Source organism: Bos taurus, chromosome 2, assembly GCF_002263795.3.
Source record: "Bos taurus isolate L1 Dominette 01449 registration number 42190680 breed Hereford chromosome 2, ARS-UCD2.0, whole genome shotgun sequence".
Lineage (NCBI taxonomy): Eukaryota > Metazoa > Chordata > Mammalia > Artiodactyla > Bovidae > Bos > Bos taurus.
Window position 1 is genome coordinate 39,046,225 of NC_037329.1, and position 12,989 is coordinate 39,059,213.

At 41.4% G+C, this 12,989-nt stretch overlaps 1 protein-coding gene across 2 annotated transcripts in view; it reads right to left on the minus strand.

Moving 5' to 3' along the window:
• GALNT5 (polypeptide N-acetylgalactosaminyltransferase 5) overlaps positions 1-12,989 on the minus strand; it is a 44,685-nt gene that overhangs the window by 21,068 nt on the left and 10,628 nt on the right. For both annotated transcript variants that reach the window (XM_010801966.4, NM_001143859.1), the window contains exons 2-3: positions 7,946-8,112; positions 6,160-6,279 (exon numbers count right to left, since the gene is read on the minus strand). In XM_010801966.4, coding sequence (XP_010800268.1) covers positions 6,160-6,279; positions 7,946-8,112 — 287 coding nt within the window. The remainder of the gene's footprint in view (positions 1-6,159; positions 6,280-7,945; positions 8,113-12,989) is intronic.

Genomic DNA, 12,989 nt, shown 5'->3' on the forward strand with positions numbered 1-12,989 from the left:
AAAGCTTTACCTGGCAGGCCTCTTGAGGGGAAGCTGCCATCTCCACACAGAATTGGTTCACAGTTTGTGCCCCAGAGTCTCTGAAGGAAGATATAGTCAAGGACTCAGGTCCCCCAGCCCCTTAGCTGGACATGCACTTATAAAGAACTGCATTCCTGACCCAGGTTCACCCAGCTGGAGACTGTCTCAGGCCAAGACTTCTTTCTCACCTTGTGGGTGATGGGTAGATCTTCAGGACATTTTTTTCTTACTACTAGCCCTTCTCCCTTTCTTTAATCCTGGCCCCCTGGCTCCAAAACAGGAGGAACCTTATTTCAGGCTCTTTGGTCAGTAAGATGATCTACACATCTGCTCCGATCCACCAGCCCATTCTTCCATGGGAAAATACGGAGCACTGAGGGAGTCAGTGCTGTCTTCTGTCTGGCTTCCTACCTATACTTTTTACTTATGTGATTGCAGGAAGTGCTCGAAGACTTGACTGTTACCTTTACTTTGGTTTATTGTTTTAATTGACCACTCTGACTCTTAGCTACACCCCTCAGCATCTGAAAAACCTACAATAACATCACTGATTTTTGATTTGATGCTTACTCTGTGCCAGATACTGTTCTGAACATTCTGAATGATTGTCTTATTGTCTTATTTAAGGTTTATCCTTGTGACAAACCTAAAGTATAGGTCTAAGTTTTATCCGCATTTATGAGGAATGAAACACTTAGGCAACTTTGCCAAGTTTGCAAAGCTAAGTGGCAGCCTGATACTAGAAAATATCTGCATACACCCTCTTGCCTCTCTCCTCCCACCCCCTGCAAATGAGAAAGAGACAGAGATATGAGTATGGGAAAGCTTAAAGTAAAAGCAGAAGACAGCAGCAGGCAAAGAAAAAGGTGCAAATAAATACCTGAATAATAGATTATTATCCACTGAAATCTCTAAACTACTTCTTAATGAATAGATCTTACTAATTACCTGATTAACAATGGAATTTTTGCATAAAGGTGAAGGGACTAACCTTAGACAAAGTCTTGATGGGAAATGGTCTTGAGATGTCTCTTTAGATAGGAACAGGCTGTGCTAGCCAGAAGCCCCCTCCCTACCTCATCTACTACTCTTGGAGGTGCAGTTACATCTCCTGATCATGCTGGGATTGGGGGAGGGGGTTCCTATTTTCCAGGAGTTATGGATTACTTGATAATGGAAGCTATTGTTTTCTAAGGGTGCCCTCTTGCATAGACTTCTCCTTATCCTGGGAAGGCTTTTAGGGTTCATCTAGGTGTATAAGGTATACAAGTATGTTTGCTTAGTCCTATTGGGCTTCCTTGGTGCCTCAGATAGTAAAGAATCTGCCTGCAATGCAGGAGACCTGGGTTTGATCTCGGGGTTGAGAAGATCCCCTGGAGGAGCGCATGGCAACCCACCCTTGTATTCTGGCCTGGAGAGTCCCCATGGACAGAGGAGCCTGGCAGGGGCTACAGTCCGTGGGGTCGCAAAGAGTCAAACATGATTGAGCAACTAAACACAAATTGTCTGGCTGTATAGAATGTATAAAAGATGGTCTTCTTTCTCACCACTCCTATCCTGGTCCATTCAGTCGAGGTGTTTAAAGAGTCTAGTCTCTACTAGATTGCCTTTCCCTAGTGGCAGCAAGATGGATCCTCAAACGTGCATTTATTTCCCCACTTGTGGGCATGGTGAAATGGCATAGGATTGAATTTCCCCAGAACTGTCTTCATCGTAGCTCTACTTTTCTTGGCCACATTGGATAAATTACTTAATCTCTTTGAGCTTTACATTATGGAGATATTTCAAAGTATACCTAATAACCTCGATTCCTAATAGATAGCTATTACGATGACTGGTTTTCAACCGTTGTTCAGGCTAGAGCTCAAAATAACTAACTCCATATTGATAACTACCTGGAAGGTTGTTCTGAGAGTAGATTCCAGACATACTGGATTGTTTGCAGATGGGTTTGGTTGTAACTTACTTAGTTTTCAATTTTTTGTGCCAACTCAGACATGCTCAATGTGCCAAATAGCTTTGGCTCCTTGTTGAGCATCGACCCCCCTTAGATTTAGCTGACCAGCTTAGGATACTGCTGCTAGCACTGGTTGGTGATAGTGTTGTGTTTAGAGTTCCTTGATGAATGTGGATCTGCTGCTCACTTAATTTTAAAGAATGATTTATAAGTGATGCTAAGGAAGCTACCTGTTTGACCTGCAGAAGAAACAAGTTGTAGAAATTTATAAAAGGACTGTTGCTCTTCAGGGAATGTCAGCATTGGCATTGGAAGTTAGATGTCACTTGTTGTCCACATATTTAACATTAGCCAACTGACTCTTTGGAATGCTCACAGCATTACAGCTATTTTGCTAACTGCCGTGTTATATAGGAAATGAGAATCTGATCTCTACTCTGACCCTCCAGAATCAGAGCACTATCAAACCTGCCCACCTGCAGGCTGCTCTTGTCAGGGTTATAACTGGCTTGGTGTGTTCAACACTATCATGATATCTGGCTTGTTTTTTGTATCCAAATTACCTCTTTTCTTTTTACTTCTGTTGCCTTTATGTAAAAGACTTTCCCTTGAGACCCACTGACCAAGGCCTGTCTTTTAATTTTTGAAATCCTGCTTGACCTAATTCCTCATTCTCAGTAAACAATTGATGACTGAATGAGATGGAGAGAAAGAATCTATCATGCCCTGGAGCCTGAATGTGGAGGGAAATTGCTTGAAGTTAAAGAGTTACAGATTTGCCCTTATTTCTTTGTGGAAGACTCTAAAAGACTCTCTGAGACCAAAACGAGGCCAACTCGACTTCAGCTTCTGCATGTTCTTGACTGCTGCTAATGCTACTGCTACTGCTACTGCTGCTAAGTCGCTTCAGTCATGTCTGACTCTGTGCCATCCTATAGACGGCAGCCCACCAGGCTCCCCTGTCCCTGGGATTCTCCAGGCAAGAACACTGGAGTGAGTTGCCATTTCCTTCTCCAATGCATGAAAGTAAAAAGTGAAAGTGAGGTCAGTCAGTTGTGTCCAGCTCTTTGCGACCCCATGGACTACAGCCTACCAGGCTCGTCCGCCCACGGGATTTTCCAGGCAAGAGTACTGGAGTGGGGTGCCATTGCCTTCTCCCATGTCCTCGACTAGCTAATCTCAACTTTGCCTGTGGTTCCTCTTCTTTTTTCCCTGAATCCTAAAGGATAAATGAGTAGCTCAAGGCCTATGAGATTCTGGATTCAGATTCTTATCTTTGATCTTTTTGTTTGGTTATGCATTCTAGAAAAGATTCTGCAGTGGCATCAATGTAGATCTCTGATTACAGAGACTCTTCAGACCCAGAGCCATCTGCTGCCTGTACTCTACCTGTGAGGGCTGGGGAGTGCTCCGGGGGAGTTTGGGAGGACTCACTAGGCTGGTCAGCCCTGCTCAATGAGGGCCCTGAACAGTCCCTGAATTACAGTCTTGGCTAACATTGCACGAGAGATAGGGATGAAGACCATCCCCAAGAAAAAGAAATGCAAAAAGGCAAAATGGTTGTCTGAGGAGGCCTTAAAAATAGTTGAGAAAAGAAGAGAAGCAAAAAGGAAAGGAGAAAAGGAAAGATATACCAATTTGAATGCAGAGTTCCAAGGAATAGCCAGGAGAGATAAGAAAGCCTTCCTCAGCTATCAATGCAAAGAAATAGAGGAAAACAATAGAATGGGAAAGACTAGAGAACTCTTCAAGAAAATTAGAGATACCAAGGGAACATTTCTTGCAAAGATGGGCTCAATAAAGGACAGAAATGGTATGGACCTAACAGAAGCAGACGATATTAAGAAGAGGTGGCAAGAATACACAGAAGAACTGTACAAAAAAGATCTTCATGACCCAGATAACCACGATGGTGTGATCACTCACCTAGAGCCAGACATCCTGGAATGTGAAGTCAAGTGGGCCTTAGGAAGCATCACTACGAACAAAGCTAGTGGAGGTAATGGAATTCCAGTTGAGCTATTGCAGATCCTAAAAGATGATGCTGTGAAAGTGCTGCACTCAATATGTCAGCAAATTTGGAAAACTCAGCAGTGGCCACAGGACTGGAAATGGTCAGTTTTCATTCCAATCCCAAAGAAAGGCAATGCCAAAGAATACTCAAACTACCACACAATTGTACTCATCTCAGATGCTAGTAAAGTAATGCTCAAAATTCTCCAAGCCAGGCTTCAGCAACACATGAACCACGAACTTCCAGATGTTCAAGCTGGTTTTAGAAAAGGCAGAGGAACCAGAGATCAAATTGCCAACATCTGTTGGATCATCGATAAAGCAAGAGAGTTCCAGAAAAATGTATATTTCTGCTTTATTGACTATGCCAAAGCCTTTGACTGTGTGGATCACAATAAACTATGGAAAATTCTGAAAGAGATGGGAATACTATCTGCCTGCCTCTTGAGAAACCTGTATGCAGGTCAGGAAGCAACAGTTAGAACTGGACATGGAACAACAAACTGGTTCCAAATCGGGAAAGGAGTACGTCAAGGCTGTATATTGTCATCCTTCTTATTTAACTTATATGCAGAGTACATCATGAGAAATGCTGGGCTGGAAGAAGCACAAGCTGGAATCAAGATTGCCGGGAGAAATATCAATAACCTCAGATATGCAGATAACACCACCCTTATGGCAGAAAGTGAAGAAGAACTAAAGAGCCTCTTGATGAAAATGAAAGAGGAGAGTGAAAAAGTTGGCTTAAAGCTCAACTTTCAGAAAACGAAGATCATGGCATCTGATCCCATCACTTCATGGCAAATAGATGGGGAAAGAATGGAAACAGTGGCTAACTTTATTTTTGGGGGCTCCAAAATGACTGCATGCAGATGGTGACTGCAGCCATGAAATTAAAAGACGCTTACTGCTTGGAAGGAAAGTTATGACCAGCCTAGACAGCATGTTAAAAAGCAGAGACATTACTTTGTCAGCAAAGGTCTGTCTAGACAAGGCTATGGTTTTTCCAGTAGTCATGTATGGATGTAAGAGTTGGACTATAAAGAAAGCTGAGTGCTGAAGAATTGATGTTTTTGAACTGTGGTGTTGGAGAAGACTCTTGAGAGTCCCTTGGACTGCAAGGAGATCCAACCAGTCCATCCTAAAGGAGATCAGTCCTGAGTGCTCATTGGAAGGACAGATGTTGAAGCTGAAACTCCAATACTTTGGCCACCTGATACGAAGAGCTGACTCATTTGCAAAGCCCCTGGTGCTGGGAAAGATTGAGGGCAGGAGGAGAAGGGGACGAGAGAGGGTAAGATGGTTGGATGGCATCACCGACTCGATGGACATGAGTTTAATTGAACTCTGGGAGTTGGTGATGGACAGGGAGGCCTGGCGTGCTGTAGTTCATGGGGTCGCAAAGAGTTGGACACAACTGAGCAACTGAACTGAACTGAACTAAAGCTGGTGCAGGACCCTGAATTTCCTTAAACCCCCACAGGGTCAGGTGCACTTTAGGGCCACTGAATTTATCCTTAGATGAGTCTATTTCTAACTCCATTCAAATAGATCTTTCGGCTTCTTTCCAAACTCAGAAATCAGCCCTCCATTATTGCTGCTCTAAGTGTGGGTCATAGACACTGCCACCCATAGGGAGACAGGGACAGAAATTGAGAACACATGTTTTGAAACTTCACAGCAGCTTGCCAGAGTAATTGTTAATTTGTTGTCTAGTTCATATATATGAGTGTTCAAATAGACACATACCCACATATATGTAATTATGTATATATCTAGATATATGTATATATAATTGTGTATATAGTTAAATATTTTTCCCATTTTGTTTTTAGGTAATTCATTTTTATTATCATTCATAAAGGGGTCCACAACAATGTTAATTAGGAAAAAGAATGTCCTTCTGTGATAGTTTGGGAATATACCCTCTACTGAATAGTGGCAAGTAATTAAAATGTACCTAGCTGGAGTTTTTCAGAGTTGTGACCCCTCAGTGTGTCATTGAAACAGTTTAGTGGGATTCATATTGCAAAAAGTTAGAAACTGGTGGAATGAAATGATGGACATAGGAGTGCTCATTGTACTATTATTTCAAATTTGATATGCATTTGGAAAAGATTAAACTAAAATAAAGATGTAGCAAAAACAAAAAATTAGCAGCTTCTTACCTGTTGCCTTTTGTGCCCCTGCCAGCCTGGCTCTTATTAAGCCATGTCTCTCTTTGAGGCGAAGAATCCGAACTTTTGGAAACTGAGACATGTATTTATCCAAGTTATCTTTTAGGTAGTCTATAACAGGGAGAAATTAGACAAGGAAATACTTTAAAAATAAGATCTGGATCAAATAAGATCAGATCAAATACCCAAAACTATGATATTTACCATAGTCACTATATTTTATCCTTTGAGCCATGATGTCATTTTCTTAAATGGATTTTTGGGTTCAATACTCTAAGTTTCTGTTTTCCTAAAACTCAAATCCACCTTTCAGTGTAGGTGAGTTACCAAGAGAAGGGCTCACTTTTTTTGAGCATTTGTCAGGACAGGTACAAATTTACCTTGAAATAAATGAAGCTCGGTTTCTGCACAAACTTTTCCCCTTGTAAAGGCCTCTTCTAAGACCTAGGAGAGAGGCCATGCATTGTATGCAAATTGAAAAATTTGCAAAAGAAAGATATTGCAACTGCAATTGGCTAAGACCATTACCACTTCCTACTATGACACTCTCCATCATACCTCTGCTTTCTTGCTCTTTGTGGGGGGGTGGTATATTTATGTAGCTTACAGTTACTTCTATGTATGATTAAGGTATTGACATATCCCAGGTAGGAATGGCTTCTGTGAATACTTCTGCTGCTCGATTTCCTACCAATTGTGTCATCTTTCTCTTAAAGAGGACTTCATAGATCCTTCACTTACTCCAGAGTTCTTGCCTGGAGAATCCCAGGGACGGGGGAGCCTGGTGGGCTGCCGTCTATGGGATCGCACAGAGTCGGACACGACTGAAGAGACTTAGCAGCAATAGCAGCAGCATAGATCCTTCAGGGCCACAAAATCTGAATAGGCCATTCCTAAAGGGACTGTTATCTGCTCGGTAACTAGATTCTATTTCTGTTGATGCTTTCAAGACTACTTCTCAACGTTTTCAACCAGTTTTCCTTATATATCTCCCTGCTCCTGGAGCTCAGTGTGACCCTGGTAGGCACTCTAAGAGAGAGAAGTGAGAACTGGCTCGTGTCCTTGTTGTCATGGCCAAGGCTAAAGTGTTCTATTAAGGTTGCTGTCTCTTTGCTACTTTTTAAGTTTTTCTGAAGTGGGTTGCATTTGGGGATTTTTGTAATGTGGTCTAGGACCTTTGGCAGTCATGGGACCACTTACATACCCAGTTTTTTACAGTTCAAAGAGAGAGATTCTTCACTGTAATAAACAAAAAAGTAAAGACAGTGGTGAATTCTGCCTTTGAACTCTGTTAGAACCTCATTTTTCTGGTCCCATTGGCAACTTGTCTTCTCAACTCTTAGCTGAACATATAATAAAGCAGAAGCCGTAGGGCTTACATTTCATTGTCTTCTATAACTAACTCTGTTAATTGTGGTATCTTTGCTTGTTAGATTTCATAAAAAGGCATTTATGCAATTGTAGAGAACATCTTCTGGTCTCCAGGACCTCAAAGTACCCATCTCCAAAGACCTGTAATTAGAAAATCACTCCTACACAACAGAGAAGTCACAGCTGAAGGAGAGTCTGCGGTGACTAGCTGGACAAGGCCATGGGTGGTTGAGATGACTTTCTGTAATTCACAGATGCTTGGACTTATGCCTCTAAGCCACAGTATCAAACAATGATTGGGCATTTATAAATCATTCATTCTTTATCAAATTATCCTGTAATTTTTGTATCCGAATTGTTATTGCCTCGCATCAAACTTTGATTTTCCAGGGAGTAGTTTTCTTACCTTTGGTGCTGAAGTCATCCACCAGTAGAATCTCCTTGATGAGGTGGGGAGGAGAGCGGTTGAGGACGCTATGTACAGACCTCAGGAGAGTGGACCACACCTCATCCACAAAGCACATGATGATACTGGTGGTTGGGAGGTTATTGTGAACAAGTTGCTCTGCACACCTGGGCCAGAATATAAGCAGAGCACAAAAAGTGTGCCAACAAGATCCACAAGGTGTAAGAGGAAGAGACAGCAGAAATGGAGTTCTCTCTCTCTCTCTCTCTGAGGACACAGAGAGAGATGACTGTCTATAAGTTGAGGAAAGAGGCCTCACAGAAACCCAACCCGCTGGTGCCATTCCAAGCTCTAGAACTATGAAAAAATAAATGTTTCTTGTTGTAAGTCCTCTAAGAAAAATCCACAAGGTGCAATTGTGTGTAAATACACATACACTCAAGTTATCTATCAATCGTCTATTTACTTACCTATCTATCCATCAATCCGTCTATCATCTATTTCTTTGTTTATCTATCATCTATCTTGGAGAAGGGCATGACAACCCACTCCAGTATTCTTGCCTGGAGAATTCCACAGACAGAGGAGCATGGCTGGCCTGTGCCCATAGGGTTGCAAAAAGTCCGACATGACTGAAGTGACTTAGCATGCACACATCGTCTATCTATCTATCCATCTATCTATATGATGATTTTCTTGTGCACTTTTGTTGGAGAGAGTTATAAATAAAATAAAGAGCAGAGGAAGGATATTTGTTTTTGTTTAGTTGCCAAGTTATTTCTGTCTTTTTGGCAACCCCATGGACTGTAGCCCACCAGGCTCCTATGTCCATGGGATTTCTCAGGCAAGAATACTGAAGTGGGTAGCCATTTGCTCTTCCAGGGGATCTTCTCGACTGAGGGGTCTAACCTGTTGCTTCCTGCATGTTGACAGACCCAGTGACAATTGTTGCTAAGAGGCCTAACCATGCAAGACATGAGAACTTCCTGTGAAGACATCACCCTGTAGTGGAAAGGACACTGGCTTTATAGGTGGTTAAGACACTATTTTGAAGCTCACCACCAAAAATTTTTCAAATTGTCATCTAGATTCTTTACTTAATCCTTCTGTGCCTCAGTTTCCTCATATGTAAAATGAGGTAACATGCCTTATTGAAAAGAGATTTACAGCTTAGTGAGAATGCATGTAAATAAAATATCTAGCACAGTTTCTGGGCTGAGGAATGCTTTCCCAATTAGGTTATAGACCACAAGAGAACATTCCTATTCTCTTACTTAATGTTACTTAATTAACATTAATTCACTTAATGCTACAAAGCCGTTTATGATTGCCTTCTCAACTGGCCTTCTGCCAAGTGCCAAAGAAAATATTCTTTCCCACTGCATGTGAATGTATTTATGGATATATATGATATGTATTATACACTACTTAAACTCTTAAATAGATAGCTTCCGTATCTATTTAAGGGGTCCTTGCTGAGACTCTTTGTGCTCCAGGGTAGCCACAGTTGAAATCATTTTGCTGGCATGGAAATGAGAACATGACTATAGTGGGAGTTGGTATTCAGGTGGGTTGTAATTGGTCTTGGGTTTTCTCCATACCCTGAAGTGCATCAAGCCTCACTGCTGGCAGTCTTCCATCTCCTGCCTGGGTAACTCTTCACATGATGGTACCCAGTGGACACTCACAAAGAGTATTTGCCATTTTTCTAACTCAGACACTCTCTGTAATGTAATAATTAAATTATGATGATCATAAATAAATATTATCAGCCTTCTGCATTATTTCATTTTAAACCTCAAACCAACAGCATCTCTTCTTCCCTCTTTATAGAAGAATAATTGAAATCATGGGGAGACTATGCCATGATTATACTGCTAGTCAATGGTGGAGTTGGGACTCAAGCTCTGGTCCAGTTTGGTTCCTGTAATAGCTATTCAGGAAGTTGTAAGTCCACAAGAATAAAAGCAGCTGGCAGTAGATGTGGCATTTTGTGGAAGCAGGCATTTCTGTGAGACAGCATAATGGCACTGTGCTTAGTCCACAAATAAAACAATATATGAGTAAAAACCATAGAAAAAACACATTTGCATGGCACTTTACTGCATGGTAAAGTACCATTTGCATGGTAAAATACTATTATGTACATAAATTCAATCTTTTTAACAACTGCTTAAAATGCATACTATTATGTTGTTCTTCAAATAGAGCAGACTGAAGCTTGAGAAGTTAAATGACCTACCCAGCACCATTCATTAGGAAGGCTGTGTATGGAAATGTGAACAGATGGTTTAATCCAGATCTGGGGATCATCAGAGAAAATGAGGTAGAAACAAAAGCGGTGGAAGATTTTGAAGGTACTAGTGTAGTCTGGTTAAATAGCCCACCTTAGGCTCTAAGCTGGGTAAGAGAAAGTAAAGCAAAGAGGAGTTGATTAGCCTGAATGAAAGAAGAGTATAGAAAACATCAATGACCTTCTGTGACTCCCTCATCTCTAATTTTATAGTGTAAATGAATGGGAAATACTCATTTCACACCTAAATATTCTTCACAACATTTGCCCCTGAAAAAAATAAATCAGTTCTAAAAAGGAAGGGTCAGCTGCATAAATTCTGCCTGAGCTATGTGAATCAACAAGCCTTAGTTGTGAAGTCCCAAAGTTATCTTATCATTAAAATGTGGTTGACTTCAGAAACATCTAGTTACAAATGAAAATACATTGGGGAGAATTAGGCAAGCAGGCTAAAGTCGATGGATCTTTTCATAGTATAATTCAATAGAGTTTTGGTCTCTTTCAGAAGAAAGTTCTAGGAGGTAATGTGAGCCACTCTGAAATTAGAGGTTGACAGAACCCTCAGAAATTTGAGAGGTTTGGGAAAGGCAGCACTCTTCACCAAATAATCTGTCCCTCCTCACCTCTCAACCTTACTTACGTGATGCTTTAATTTCCCCATCAGGACTGATCACGAAGAATTTCACTAGATGAATATGTAGATTTCTATCCCAGGAGATGGCACCTCTGCCAGTTATGAACAAATATATATTTTAGACGCATTTGGGGAATTACATTGAGGGTGATCCTGTGGAAGATTATGTTTACAGGTCATACGGTGCCTGGAAAAGAGGGTGACATTAAAGATGGGAAGAGGGACACAGAAGGCGATGTGGGGGGTTTCAAATACAAAGCTTTGTAGTGTGTCTTGGTTCAGGTGGCTGAGATGCTTGGCCACTCTACATATAAAGCTACCTGGTTTTCTGCATCACTAAACAGGTTAAACATGTTTCCAGGTGTCTAGAAAACCCAGCATGCTTGTTTTGTTGAAAGGCACAGTGTGTCAAACTGGAAAGTCTTTTGGTCTTATTAACTCTTACAAAATTCTTACCCACTGACTGTCATCGACTTCCCGTAGGTGGTGAAACTATTTAAATGTTATCCGACACTGACCCAACTGAAGCAAATTTCCTTTCCTCCAATTTGCCCATTGGAAACCTTTCTGCTATATTGGAAGGAAGAGTTGCAGCTCAGGTAAAGTCTAAGTTAATACAAGATACTTCTGAGTTTAAAAGCTTTTTTGAGGTTAAGAAATCATATTTGTATCCTATATGCCCATGCATGGCACAAGTGAGGTATTTAGAGTCTACAGACCTTGTGCTATACTTACAAACTAACCCAAAGATTACTATAGTCAATTCAAGTACTAAAAACAAATGGAGACTAATGTGGGGACTCTACTGTCCTGCCCATGTGGATACACTACTCTGGTGAGACAGACACACCTGAACTTGAGGAGGATGACAAGGAACTCAAGATTTAGACCTTTCTGATCCTGACTGCATGACTATGGGCAAGTCAGAACTTTTCAGAATCTCAGTTTCCTCATTTTCAGGATGAAATCACAGTGCCTTCATCACAGACTGTCTGTAAAAATTTGATGAGACAATAGAGATAAAAATACTTTGTAAACTCCATGGTAAAAAGAAAAAACAAAAACGGCAAGGTCATATGATTATCCACAAAACACATGCACACATTTTGACTGGGTGCACTGCCCTTTTCCCAGGCAGTCCTTTAATCCAAATCCATCGAGGACTCGTCATTTACCAAGAGACTCAGAAAGTGATGTGTTTTGCCTTCTTGCCTTGTGTGTGCTGACGGCTCAGCCACTAAACTGCTTTGAATGTATCCTATCGAATAAAGAAGGTTTCAAATCAGATGATTGAGAGGATGATAATATTCCCTCATGTCTATGAATTTTTCATTTTTATTCCAAAACAGTCAAAATGGACTATGTGGGTCAAGTCTCAGTGTTCGCAGGTTTGAACAGAAGGTTGAGGAGAATATTCTCTCAGCTTCTATTTGCAATTCAACTACTGCCTCAGTGTGAGCGTTCTGGGGCCTTCCCTCCCCAAGCTCTGGTATCTTCGGGAGGATCACAGAGAGAATAGAGCATCTATCTGAGGAGCTCTGTCCAGAATTATATTCTTTTCTGTAAGACCTTGGAATTATTCGGCTTCTTCTATTCTTCTCACTGATAAGGGGGTATAGTTGTTCTATAAAACTTTTACTTTTAGGTTTTGTTCTTTCAAGAGTAGACTGTGCTGTGCTTAGTCACTTAGTTGTGTCCAACTCTTTGTGACCCCCTGACCCCACCAGGCTCCTCTGTCTATGGGTTTCTCTAAGCAAGAATATTGGAGTGCTTTGCCATGCCCTCTTCCAGGGGATCTTCACAACCCAGGGATAGAACCCAGGTCTCCCACATTGCAGGCAGTTTCTTTACCATCTGAGCCACCAGGGAAGCCCAGCCCTGACATTTAATCAGAATCACCCGTGATCACTGAGAAGATTTTAGTCACACTCCAAAGGCTGAATCTGTAGTCCTGAGGCAACCGTCTACCTGTCAAAGCTACTGGACTCAAGCTTAGAAATAGAAGCCACCAGCCACAGCATTCACCACTTTGACAATAGTCTATTGAGCAGGCAGCTGTCAGAGTGGGGATGGATGGGAGGGGGGAAAGCAAGATGTGGCGTGATGTGACAGAAATA